Source organism: Dreissena polymorpha, chromosome 3 (genome assembly GCF_020536995.1).
Source record: "Dreissena polymorpha isolate Duluth1 chromosome 3, UMN_Dpol_1.0, whole genome shotgun sequence".
In the NCBI taxonomy this organism is placed as follows: domain Eukaryota; kingdom Metazoa; phylum Mollusca; class Bivalvia; order Myida; family Dreissenidae; genus Dreissena; species Dreissena polymorpha.
The window spans coordinates 43,237,512-43,252,219 of NC_068357.1; the positions used below are offsets into that span (position 1 = coordinate 43,237,512).

General features: G+C 36.5%; 1 protein-coding gene across 1 annotated transcript; it reads left to right on the forward strand.

Moving 5' to 3' along the window:
* Nucleotides 1–611: 611 nt before the first annotated feature.
* On the forward strand, nucleotides 612–7,156 carry LOC127873883 (uncharacterized). The gene is made up of 6 exons (XM_052417987.1): nucleotides 612–890; nucleotides 2,226–2,256; nucleotides 3,072–3,212; nucleotides 5,715–5,888; nucleotides 6,212–6,322; nucleotides 6,475–7,156. Exons 1-6 carry the CDS (start codon nucleotides 888–890, stop codon nucleotides 6,555–6,557), a joined length of 543 nt encoding a protein of 180 aa, XP_052273947.1. The 5' UTR covers nucleotides 612–887; the 3' UTR covers nucleotides 6,558–7,156.
* The last annotated feature ends 7,552 nt before the right edge of the window (nucleotides 7,157–14,708 follow it).

A 14,708-nucleotide genomic window follows, 5' to 3' on the forward strand; every position in this document is an offset into this window, starting at 1 on the left:
CGTATAGTGTCGTCCCTGATTAGCGTTTGCAAGCTTATGGTATTTTTTGTTTACAGAAAGTCTCTTGCAATAATTCAGTTTAGGCGGACTGCAGATGCCAATCTGAGACGACACTACGCACAGGCATTAAACCCCCTTTTCACAGAGCACGGCTCAAACATTCAATTTAAGCTTATAATACTTCGACTTATTATACACGAATTTAACCGCGGAAACACTTCCTATATAAAGATCTTCACAACGTTTAAGCAAGAATGGCATACACATGTAATAAGAAACACCACTTGTTAACTAGTGAATTTCGTCAATATTTTAATTACATATATGATCGGGCGCGTTCCTCTAAACTGCACAATACGGCATTTATTCCGTGCATTTGTAAGGTCAGACCAAAAATGGTTAAAATGAATGGTTTGTCCCCATATAATCATTTATCGTACTATTTGTCATATGAATGACTTAATTCACGTAGACAACTCATTTCACTAAATTAAATTTGAGAAATCCTCTTGCATAAAAACGTTTAACACACATTTGAGGGCGCTCGTAATTTGTTCCCTTATGTTGCTCCATATCTGCAACGCTATACACTGTGCATACATCGGAGAAAACAGACGACTCTCGTTCATTACATATTACGTTAAATTAAAGTACATCAAAAATAATTCAAATTTTGACACAACGTCGTCCCAAACCACATCAAGTGGAACAAGTCGAGTAATTAGGCAACAAATACTTCTTAACCGAGAGCGAACAGCGTGAGCGGAATATAGTGACATTGTATCTAGCTAACTTACATCGGTTTACAAAGTGTGGATTACATGTGAACAAAGTAGCATGACGTGTGTGTAGAATATAGAGGCGTACAAACAAGTCTTTCAACTAAGATGGTAGGTGATAGAGGCGCTCGGAACAAAAATGCAATATGTATTATATACGTATATATTAATTTTTGTTCCCAGCCCTTTTGAGGTAGTGTTTTTTTGCCACGCGCTCGACTTTACTGATTGATAGTTCGTGGACGTGCCTGTCTGCGCGAACATGCTCGTGCTCTGTAGAAATGTACAATATATTCGTTTCCTTTGTTATATAACAGCCCGTCTTTTATAATAATCCGCTTAATATTTTCTATGCTTCCAAATGCCCTCGTGGTTTAATTTTAAGCTGTTATTCTGATATCATTGAACTTCGGCTTTCCGCTAATGTACATGTGGTGCAAATAAAATTGACCAAAATTAATGAGGTAATGTATTGTCATTCATTATGTCAACTATTATGATTTCAGTTGTTGTTGTTTTTGTCAATATGCGAATATTTATGTCACACGTGTGCAGATACAAGTAAAAAGTTGTTTACACTTAGTGATAAGTCGAGGTCCGAAGGTCTATTCACTGGAATACAATTGTTGCTTTATATCGCCAATAATGCGACAAATATTTCGACAATAACATTATTTGATTTTTTTTTAATTTAATTGATAAATATTTCCCTGCTTCGCTCTTCACCGGAACTAGTTGGATCATTACATATTTGATAGTAAAACAACACTTATTTGCTTTTCTGTGCATATAACAATAAGCGACAGTCATGTGATTATGTACATATTGATTATAGTATTTAGTAATAGCATAATGATATTGTAGCAAATTCGCTACGTCGACATCGTTGTTAATATTCATTGAAAGGTAAACTATCAGCCCCAGGCATATAAACTATCACGCAAACATTTAATACGCAGGTGACTTATACTAGCAATAATTTTACATAATCATGCTAACAAAATTAACTATCTGTATTTAAATGCGTGTATACGTGTAAAGCGAACAGGACAGTCGTCCAAACATCGTGCTTCATTCACCCAGAACACGGTCCATTTTTCTACATGATGGGAAGTAGGGTCGCTTGCTGACCCAGGCCCAGGTCACAATCCAAGATCAGAGTACAAGGATTTGTTTTCAGCTTTAACCCATTTATGCCTAGTGGACTCTCCCATCCTTCTAAATTGGATCCATTTATTTCCAAAATTAGGGATAACTAGTATATTTATTTGTATATTTATAATATTTTATTTATTTTTGTATATTTATAATATTTCTTACACAAATTCCTTTAAGCAAACAGCGCAGACCCTGATGAGACGCCGCTTCATGCTGTTTGCCAAGGCCTTTTTTCTAGACGCTAGGCATAAATTGGTTTAAATTCGATTTTATTTCTTTTTTTGGCAGGCGGACAAGCTCTCTGACAGTAAAGTCAAAGGTAACATACAACAGACATAATACTTCTGTGAAACGGCATATGTATAATTATATGTGCCGTGCTCTGTGAAAAGGGGGCTTAATGCATGTGCGTAAAGTGTCGCACCAGATTAGCCTGTGTAGTCCGCACAGACTTGTCATGGACGACACTTTCCGATTTTATGGTATTTTCTGTTTGAAGGAAGTCTCGTCTCGGCGGAAATCAAGTTTAGGCGAAAGTTTCGTCATTGATTTTCCTGTGTGGACTTCACAGGCTAATCTGAGACGACACTGCGCACTTGCATTAAACCCCTTTTTCACAGAGCGATGCTCAAATGTACGTACGCATGACAAACGTAAAAAGCCACCGGCTCAACATAATGTATAAAGTACACTTGAGAAAATAATGTACGTGTTGTTGCAGTATGTGTTTCGTCCGATTTATCTTGGCTCGATTGCACCAACAACATTGCTTGGTGTCTGATGGGGGTGGTGGGAGAGAGATAGCTCCTTGAATTAGTAGGTATCGAACCCGGTACCTCATAATCGCAAAGACAACATTATTATTCATACTAGACCTTGCTAGCAAGTTGTTCAACATCAGTCGAGATTCATTTCTCGTACACCGTTTGGTTTGATGCCGTGCCATTATGAATAAGATATTCTGTTGTTTACTTCACCGTCATTGGGCACTGGAGATCGTGTAATATTGCAACATAAGTGAGTTTTATATTACATCACTTTATAGTGGTGATAAATGAAGATGACTTAAGGCGTTAGGTTGGCAAATATAAAATTGTGCTGTAGCAGTGATACATACTTCATATATGTCTCTAGAGTACAAGCGCGTGTTTGACGTGCACAAGAGCGAGGTAGGCAATGTCGAGTACCGCTATCTGGAGAAGATGCTCAACGAACTACATCTGCATGCGGACGAGGAGGAAATGGAATCCATCTATGAGCACCTAGACATATACTGTAAGATCAGGAAATACTAAAATATTGTGTTATGTATAGACTATTTAATTTTTGTTTGAATGACACATTAAGCTAAATAAGTATTTTCCCATTCCAGTGGTGCTATTAAGCGTTATATTTTAGGGTTTTATATTAACGGAGTATTCTAGCTGAGTAAGAGATTCAATAACTTATGTTATCATGCACTTCTTTGCAAAAAAATAAACGTTCTGTTGTCATCTACAAGTGATGATGTACAAAATATTCAATGGTAAATATTATCCGGGCGTGTAGTTATTGGTTTTTAAATAATGTGTATACGGGTTATTGGTTTGTTTAGAAATAATTGAACTGTTATAAGCATTTAATGTGCTCTTTAACGTTGTGGTATCATGACTAGCGTCTAAAGAAATAAGCTTGTGTATGTAACTCAATGATCAACGAGAGCGCCGATGGCATTGAAAGTCTATTTGTAAGATACAGGGAAGTTTCTGCTGAAGTAAGTGTTTAAGGATTAGTTGTCTGAATGAAAATACAAGATAACGATTGATGCAAAGCATCAAAGGGCGTCGGGAATTTCAGTGTAAAAGGCACTCAATGAAGTTACATGGAACGATTTTTTTCTACTGTAAATATCAATATATTGGCCGATTATTTTAAACAAAATAGAAAAAGATACTGGTATAACCATTATCTATGATGTTGTGTTATAACCCCCAAATAACCATTATCTATGATTTTGTGTTGTAACCCCCAAATATTTCATAGTTCATTTTATTTACATTGGTTTCCTTTTTTTACTGGCATGCGTGTGCAGTTTTCATTAATGGAAAAGAACTGTGTAGGTTTTAAAAAATCTGCTTCATCATGTAAGCGTAATTTCATATTTTTCTCAACTTCAAGGGGAGATGATTCTGAACTTATTCTTACGTTGCTCATTTACGATAGGGGTTGAGTACTCATTGATATGAAAACACTGTAAAAGTTTTAATGTGTTTACGAACCCCCCCCCCCCCCTCTCACACATAATATTTCATGGGCGTAATAAAAACAAAAAATGGTAACAATAAAACAGCATATTTATTTAAACTAAAATGTCTTAATCAAAACAAAAAGTTAACATCGAACAAAAATAAAATAATTTGATTCTACTGGGGCTCGAACCTTGGGCCTCTCACATGTGAAGCGAGCGTGTAACAACTACACTACGGAACCGCTTGAAAAATCGCCTTCTAGCTAAGATATTAATAAGCTATTAATAGTCGGATTAAATGAAAAACCGGAAGTTTAAACGCTGGATAGTGAGCGGGGTTAAAGGTCCATACCAAAGGGTCCATACCACTGGCAAGATACGGGTCAGGCCTGCGGCCTTCTAAATGTGTTTTTTTTAAAAACCTGTAGGAGGACTTGATAGTAATGAGACTGGGGTGCTGTGATGGTGCTCCTCATTGATAAGCGGCTGCTTCCTTTATCAAGACTCATTATTACAATTAATAATACGTGTCGCGCTTCGCGCTCTATTGCGCCTTTATTAGTAACTAGGTGGTTGCTAGGATAGTGGAACAAAGAAGTTTTGTTGTTATACAAAACCAGAAAGTGTCACCGATTCGCGTATTTGCCCAGTCCCTGTGATCTTTAATTATTTCCCAGTCCCTGTGATCAGTTATTAATTAAAACAATTAGCTTTGCATTATTGGCAATAAATGTTGTAGTAAATGTAATAGGCACAAATGCAGTACTTATTTACACTAATTTACACAAAAAATCACCACTATGCAAGATATTCTGACAACAAAAATATATACATTTATCCGTAAAATAACTTCTCCTCCCATAAGCGAAAAAAAACGTATTACATACTAGTCGCCGCACTTCAGTGCGACGCCAATAAAAGGCTATACAAATATTTTTTATGAAGAACAAGACTATTGCAAAGCAATGAAAGTCCCCTCGCATGAAGCAGTAATATAATTGTCTCCCTTTGTTTTCAAGGGCAATAATATTTTAAGTTTGCCTTGTAGATGGTAATTTTCTAAAAATAACACGCTTTTGCCAATAACAGAATTGTTTAACGAACGAACTTTTAGTTTCTAAGAACGTTTTTTCACGTAAAACGATCTTAGAAAAATTCACTTAAAATGGTGTAAGCAATGTTCTTGGAAGAAAATGTTAGAAACAAGTTTCTAAATGATATATTGTAAGAATTACGAAATACTTTATTATATTTAAATATCTATTTCGTCTGCCCAAAATCAGGGAAGGTTTGGAAAAGAACATCTGTTTCCACTGTGATTTTGAAATGCGGTATTACAAAAGTCTATTTGCGTTGCAAATAGACGAAAAATAATGTTACGGTCTTTGCCTCTTGCGGCAATTGAATGCAATACATTATATAGAAAACCATGTTTGCAATTTCAACGCTACAATAATAGTTGCGGAAACGCAACAGTTCATTGATTGGAATTTACATTTTCACACACTCACAACTGTAACAAAACTCTGCATACGATGTTTTCTTCAAAGGTAACGGATCTGTCAGTTTCCCACACTTTCTGTCGCTCATGGCAAATAAGTTCGATCAACCTGCGCTAGACAATAGAGCCCGCAAAAAGCAAGAAATAGCAGACGACTTGCTGGAAGAGATGAAAGAAGCGTTCAAAGTGTTCGATAGTGATGGCAATGGTTTTATAAGCCAAGGTAAACTTTAACCACACAAAAAACATTCGTATGATTTACTTGGTATAATAACCGTACTATAAAACTAAGTTGGTGAAGCATACTATAAAACTTAGTTGATGATATATACCCTCACTCTGGATCAGCAGACGATTTATTCCTATCTTAAGGAGCACTCTGGACCCAACCGGCCTTTTATTGCATAAACCACTCTTCACGGAGACTCGGAGATGGACGAAGTGTTATGATTTCTAAAAGAGGAGTCCGGAGATAGCCGATGTATCACGATTGATTTATCCTCACTGCACTGATATGATTGTTATTCTGTTTAATGTTGTTGTCAGCTGAACTGAAGCACACGTTGATAAACATGGGGGAGGTGATCACGGACGACGAGATAGAGGAAATGATGATGGAGGCCGACACCGACGGCGACGGCCAAGTCAGTTTCTCAGGTAACCCGAAATATTATGTATTCCAAGCCAACGATATTGCAACATTTAAATTGGTGTTTAATTAAGACATTCATAACAACATCATATTTTGGGACCATAAGCATAGGGCATTTCCGCGTGTCTGTACATTTTTTCGTCTGTTTATCTTGCAGAGTTTTGTCGTCTGATGCAAATACAGGAATTGGAGGACAACCCCAACACAAAATCACGTCTTACGAACATAACCGAGATTTGAAAAGGTGTAAGGAATTCTAAATCCGCAAATGATACCGGTTACACTTCGAATCTTAACGTGATGTATTGAATTGAAACCACAAATTCATAGCGCATTTTTGTTTTCTGTTCTAAGCAGTGTGTATTAAATTGTCTGGTTCAGATATAATCATGACAATCGTTGAAGTTCGACGGTCTCTTAGTCACTAAATTTTGCTGGTTGTTGCATTGTTGAACATATTAAAATGTTGAATACAAGTGTATGGATGTGGGTCTAAGTGTTCTGAAGCACGTATAGAATTTACTGGTTCATGTATTTTAGAATTTTTGCTGCAGTAATCGTACTGTTTAGTCTAACCACGTGATGGAGGGTGCTGAAATCGCAAAACACAGCCTTCCTTCAAGGTCACTTGTGCAGGTCAGCCAATAGATGCATTTGCGAAGACGTAGCGGATCTTATGAATGAACTCTGAAAGTCATGAATACCCACATGAACGCGTGCACCACTGCAGCTGAGGCTATTAATCACCAACCTTAATAAGAGTCGATTCCTTATCAGATCAACGGGAGAAAAACGGGAAAAAATATACCATTTTAAGTGATCAACATAACCATTATTTCCTTATGTAAAGCAAAAAATAATTACTTAAAGAAAATGTTTTATTGTAAAGTGCACATTCATTCCATTGTATTACTGTATCAAAATGTGAATAAATACGCTGTTGAAAAAAATGTGACAATAAGAAATAATTTATCCACATTCGCTTAAATTTATAACGCACATTTCATGAGGTGAATATGCGACTAACAAGTGACGAAAAACAACAACCATTTTAGCCCTTTTTTATTTAATTATTTCAAAACGTAATTTTACTTACTTGATTTTAAAGTCATGGTATTACATGTTAGCGTTTCCGATCGCCAAAATTGCAAAGGGCGATTGAATCTTTCAGCTGGCGATTAAAGTTGAAAATGTAAAAAAAAAGGTCTTTTGCCAAAATATGCCGAAAAATATACTAAAACATACCCGGGAATTCTAACGCTAAATTGGTCGTTGTGAGCTATTTTTTTTAAATTAATAATGTTCATATGTATGTCAATGTTCAGTAAAATGGCCTATGGTGTATTAACGAAACTCCTACTCAAAAAACATGTTGAGGCAGGTTTTGTTAAAAAACAATTGTGTTTCGTTTCCCGTTTTACGAAATCGGATTTTGGGCGGGAATAAACTCGGGTACGTTTAAGTATACTTAAGAGTACCCGGGGTACATTTAAGTAGTACCAGAGCCGACAATGACATATTGAGTGTCAGTGTTCAAGCCACATTACACAGTCATGTGTGTTTACACAGATACGTCACGTGAAATTATTAGGTAACTTTGTAGTCGCCAAACTGTGATGTACACCGTCCAATCGGTTACCGGAATGCTTATGAAGGCGGGGTTAACTTATTTTTTTTATTGACGTCGGTCAATGAAGTAAGCGTTTACCACAGATAGAAAATTAATTACAGTTTTACCATTTACGTTATATACAACGGTAAGTAATACAGTACATTAGAAACACTTTCGGGAATCGTCATCACAACTTGTAACTGTAAACAAAAGTTACTATTGAAAAGTTAAAAGCAAATGGTGAGAAAGTGAATATTTATGGCGAGTATGTTGTGAAAACAATAACATTTAAAAACTTTACGCGGAAGCAATTTAATTCCATATATATATATGTTTATTTCATCATGCCCATTAAAAAAAAACCTGAATAAAACAGCTTTTCTATAGCCACATGATAATATTTGCTGCTGCAAGTTCCTTTGTACGCATCCACAGGGTACACCATTCCCAAAACATGTACATGCACACCATGTAAAACCCATGTTTCATTAACGGCGCGAAATTGGTGCTGTCGTCTAGCAAATTCCACGCATGAAAAACGTTCGTGTTGCAACATACCAGGTGCAGTTACTAAATATAGAAGTGCAACATGTAGATGTAGCATTATATGATGAACAATTAAATCGGAATTATAGCAAACGATGAAGTATTGACCCATTGAAACTATAGAAACAATACGTCAATTTACTGCTAATGAATTGCAGCAGGTCAACCGATAAGGATCGTATTATTGTTTTTACGATTTGTATTTGACATAAATCAAATTGAAATAAAAATCAATCTTACATAAAACGATTATTAAAATGGGCAAACGAATTGCAATCGATTCTTACTCGTATAAGTTGTAAACGAACTGAATAATTCTGAAATAGTCTGGGACTGTATTGTGTGCGACAATCCAAACTACAGCGGTATGCTTTGACTTGGTACTGAGCACTCGAAATCTGTTTAGTGTTTTATCCAATAAGTCGCTTGATCAAATCAGAACATGAAACCGTTATATTCATCTACACCGGATAGAAGTCAAAAAGCTAAACCAAAGAAATGTACCCCTATGAAAGTATCGAAAGTAAATTTTCAATCTTTCAACGCCAAACAATGTTGACTACAATACCTTATTGACAGCACTAAACCTGATGTAGTGATAGAGATTGAAACTTAGCTTGATCCTTCCATTCCCCATAACAAAATATTCCCAACGGACTTAAAAATAAATTGGAAAGATAGACCCTCAAAAGGAGGTGGAGTGATAATCGCTATACGACATGAGTTCCTTGGCTCTCCGGTACCAGGGCTTGAAACAACGTGTGAAATCATTTGGGCAAAACTACAGCTAGTAGGTCAAAAGTGTCTATATTTGCTCCTATTATAATCCGAAAACATCTTACGCGAGCATTTTGAAAGAACTGGAAAAAAAATCTTAATCTAGCATCTCAAATTTAAAACGCGTTTATTCTGGCTGGAGGTAACTTCAATCTTCCTGGATGGGACTGGAAAAGCAAATGCTTAAAACCAAACACTTCGTATGCAGAAAACCACTATTTGTTTGGGGATATTTTGGATTACAACAGTCTTACAAAACTTGTCGAGGAACCACCCCGAGACAAAAACATTAGACCTTATTGTCACTTATTACTTAAACAACTTCCCTCGCTTGGATGTAATCCGTGGTGTGTCTGACCACGACATTGTTTATACAGAGATAGATATAACGACGTCGAAACACAAGCAGGTACCTAGAAAAAATTCCTCTTTATAAAAAGAGTGACTGGGAAAAATCCGTTTAGATCTTGAAGACACTATCGGAAATAACAGACCTGCATTCAAAAGGAGCGAATATCGATGAACGTTGGAACGAATTAAAAAATGATCTGGAAAAATCTATCGAGAAGTATATTCCTCACAAAATGGCAAGAACAAAGGACACACTTCCATGGATTACAGTTGAAACTAAGAAGCGGATTTAAAAGCGAGACCGTTACTTTAAACTGATACAGAAATCATTGGATGAACGAACTGTGCATATTGGGATCACATGGAAAATATAGTTACTCCGGATGACAACAACCAATTTTCAGGACTGAAATCAGTTTGGACATACATCAGACATAGAGAAGTGACAGCGGTGGAGTTTCATCCTTTAATAGTGAAGGCACCTTATATACCGACCCAAAGGAAGATAAGATTTATTTTGAGTCGACAAGAGTTAAACAACAAACATAAGCTCAGACAGCTTGTACAACCGACTATAAAACATGATGAATAAGAAATAACAAGTGTATAAAAGCTGAAAGACTGGAAACAATTTGTTCTACAATTAAAATGCATATATACATATAAATATATAGCATGATATTACAACATCAGATATGGTACTAAAAAGTTTAGATTTGTCTACATTAAAAGTCAGATAATTTTTTAAAAGAAAGAATAAAATATCAACTAGACACAGCATACAGAGCATTCAAAACATATCAAGCATACAGAGCATACATAGCATGCAGAGCATACAAAGCGTACGGAGCGTACAAAGCAACCAGAGTATACAAAGCGTAAGGCACACAAAGTATACATAGCATACATAGCATTCAACGCAAACAAAGCACACAAAGTATGCCAGGCATACAAAATATACTAGGCATACACAGCACACAAAAATACACCAAGCAAACAAGGCATATAAAGTATATAGAGCAAAAAACACATGCAAAGCACACAAAGTATACAAGCAAACAATGCATATAAAGTATATAAAGCACACAAAAACATGCAAAGCACACAAAGTATACAAAGCATACAGATCACACAAAGCGTATAAAGCATATAGGGCCTACAAAGCATACAGAGCATGCGAAGCACACAAAGCATACAAAGCTAAGAAAACACTAACAGCATGTAACATTTAAGTAAATAAAGCATACAGAGCATGCTAAGCATCCAAAGCACACAAGGCTAAGCAAATCTAACACTATATAACATTATAGTAGAAAATGAACTTAAAACTAAGTGATGTGATGCTCCCTTGCTGTGGAAATCCCATTCAGTCTACAGCATTTGCACCTTCAGATTTTTCCATTCCATGTCCCAATTAAAGTTTTAAATTGCGAAAAATTTGTACATTTTCTTAAATCTTCTGGTAGGGAGTTCCACAGCGAGGGGACAGCATATCTAAAAGAATTTTTACCATATTTTGTTGTGCGTACCTGTGGTATCTGTAAAATATTGGTATATCTAAAATTTATGGTTGACTGTCTCTTAACAATTAAATCATTTAACAAAGGTGGAGAAATTTCATTCAGGAAAGAGCGAACATCTTGAACTCTCAGTTTAAGTCAGCATTCAGTGAAAGTGAGAAAATTTCTGATACTGAATTCAATTAACAGTTTAAAATGGAAGGATCATACCCCCTATTGAGCCATTAAATATCACATTGAAGGGCATCGAAAAACTTCTAAAAAATCTAAAAAAATTTAAAGCGACATGACCCGATAATATAAAGCTAAAGTTTTGAAAGAACTTGCTGATCATATAGCCCCAATTATTCTCGTCATATTCAAAAGGTCATTTGAAACTGGATCTGTGCCAAAAGACTGGAAACTAGCGACTGTGTCAACAGTATTTAAAAAGGTCAAAGATATAAAGCTGTGAACTATCGACCAGTCAGACTCACATGCATTTGCTGTAAAATAATGGAGCACATTGTGACCAACCACATAATGAAACACTCTGACAAAGCAATATCCTGTACGCCCTACAGCACGGATTTAGAAAAGGTCGTTCATGTGAAACGCAACTCATAGAGTTTATAGACGACATTTCTTCAAACATGGAGGATGGGAAACAAACGGACGAGTTAGTGATGGACTTTTCCAAAGCGTTCGATAAGGTAGATCTTTGTTTCTTTCTGAAACATCTTGAACATTATGAAATAAATGGAAAAGTGAATGACTGGATAAAACACTTTCTTAGTGGAAGATCACAAACAGTAGTCACGGAGGGCGAAAGATCTGACAGTGTAACAGTTGTTTCCGGAACTCCCCAAAGCTCAGCAATCTCCCCGTCACTATTTCTGTTTTACATAAAGCTCTCCCAGAAAGTCTAATGTAAAAAATAAGGCTCTTCGCGGACGACACAATAGTTTACTTAACAATAACGTGTACAGCTGATGCCGAAACACTACAAAGAGACTTGAACTTATTTGCTGACTTGAAAAACGTTGGAAGATGGTTTTCCATCCAGAAAAATGCAATGTTATATCTATCACGAGAAAACATCATCCCATTAAATACAATTACACCCTCCATGGACATATACTAGAATCTGTCGAAAGTGTTAAATACCTAGTTGTTACCATCAGGGCTCAAATGGACTCGCCACATCGCTAACATCTGTGCGAAAGCGAATAGCCAAATTGGATTCTTAAAAAGCAACCTTAACATAGCCTCAACATCGCTGAAAGAAAAGGCATTTAAATCGATGGTTAGATCATGTGTTGAGTATTCAGGAACTGTCTTGGACCCATACACAAAATTAGACATAGCGAAAATTGAGATGGTGCAAAGGAGGGGAGCCAGATATGTATTAAATAGACATGGTAATAGATCAAGCGTTACAAATATGTTTGAACAACTAAATTGGAAATCCCCCGAGACAAAGAGGAAGGAAGCCAGTCTTTCAATGCTATACAAAATCAAAAACGAAAAAGTTGGCATCAATAAAGAACATCGTTTAATACCACCAAGAAGACTCACCCGCGGCATGCACGAAAAAACCTTCCAAATTCCATCATGTAAAAATGATTACAGACTCAACTCATTCTCCCGAGGACCATCAGAGATTGGACATAGTATCTGTGGGGTCAATTGAGTGCTTAAAAGCTCAACTGGCAAAACACTTTATATTAACTCTTATAAAGAACTCTGTTTTTAACCTGTACATTCTGGACTTTTAATCTGTTATACTGCAACTTTTCTTCAACACCCACACAACGACAGGATAATCAACGAGTTGATTGTGGTCGTCAACCGGTAGAAGTAGAAGTAGAAGTAGACGTTAAATGATAGCGGCATTCAAACGCATATGATTATACCGACCATTTATTATGTAAACGAAGGCCTGCGAACCGATTCTTGTGAAATCAAAGCGCTGACTGCACCGCAGTTGTTCGCTATATTGTTAAACACAGGGCACAAGTCAGTCGTTTCAAACGTTATTTTGCAACCTCACATAATTTTAAATTTGAAAGTATATGGGTAGCTGTCTGGACACTTTTACACATTAAATGGTTCGAATATGGACGATGTTCTACAATATTGCCTTCATAAATATATTGCATCTTAGAGTAGATGCTGTGAGTTGGATAGTTTCTATTTCAGGGTCATTCGGTGACTGTGAGATTGTCAGGAAATATTTGTTGCAACTGCATAAAATGTATATAGGAATATACCCCCGGTAATATAAAATTTGTGTATATTATTATATAATGCATATCCTAAATAATATAACAGGGGCAGGGGCGATTCAGGCCGAATCATATGGAAATAGCGGTATTATATCGCTGCTGTGTTGTTGTTTGTTTTTTGTTTTTCAAAATAATGTTTGCATTTCCGTCGTCAACTTTCATGTATGCGTCAGTTACTTTGATAATATTTTTCGATGTGAATAAATATTTAAAAATTAATCGCTGATCCAAGTGGGAATTTGAATCGCAATATTAAGGAGAAACATGGAAGGGACTTACTACATGTTTGATAACTGGTAGCATATCAAAGTTCATCAGGAGGAGTTATGTTTCAAAACATTTAACCAACGTTCATAACGTTAGCAAAAAAGAAGCCAGGAAACTTGTATCGGTCCTCGTTTTGGAGATGGCTGACTAGAACAACAATAATTCGCAGCCAAAAACTCTCGAGGATGCTGCTCAAATAACTGACACGAACAACAACTGTTCGCAGCCATCAGCTCATCTGGATGCTGTTCAAGTGGTTGACGCGAACAGCAGCGCGTTTCCGTTGCACACACCCCATGATGCACATATCTATGAAGACATATCGTCCGACGAAGAAGAATTTAAACAAACGAACAGCCAAACAGTCGGACACGATATACACGCCCTTAATGCGGGGTTCCGAGCTTGGCTTGACGATGTGTCACAGGACCCGCATGACGAAGTATCCCATTCACAGATATCTCAGTAAATGCAGTTGCCTGATGTACCAGTACTTGATGAGCAAATTATTAACAAAAACATTCCAACACCTACTACAAACAACATTACGCTTGAACAGATTTACAATCAATCTGAGAGAGAACATTTATTGACAGGAGATTATTCTTCATATAACACCTCAGATTCAGGAAACAGTCCATTAGTGATAAGTGACGACCGCAGTGAAGATGACGTCATCACGGAAAAGGTTTAATTTATTAACTTATCTTTCAAAACAACAATATAAGAATGGCCAGATAGCGTCTGTCAGCCGTACGGCTTCAGGATTATCTTCTTTGGATTATCATATAGTTTAATGAACTATTTCGGCAACTATGAATACAATGTGAGGACTGCGACCAATGGTTTATGCTGATTGTCAGGGCATTTGTGATGAGACATACAACCGCCTATCAGACACTCGGCATATATGGGTTTGTACAAAATGTGGTCTGCCAAACTACTTATCTTCCTTGTCCGAATCCCTTGACTCCCTGTCCGATACAAATAGCTTCATTGCTTTGGACTCAGATAACATAAATCAATTCACTGGAATATCGCTGAGTGCCAG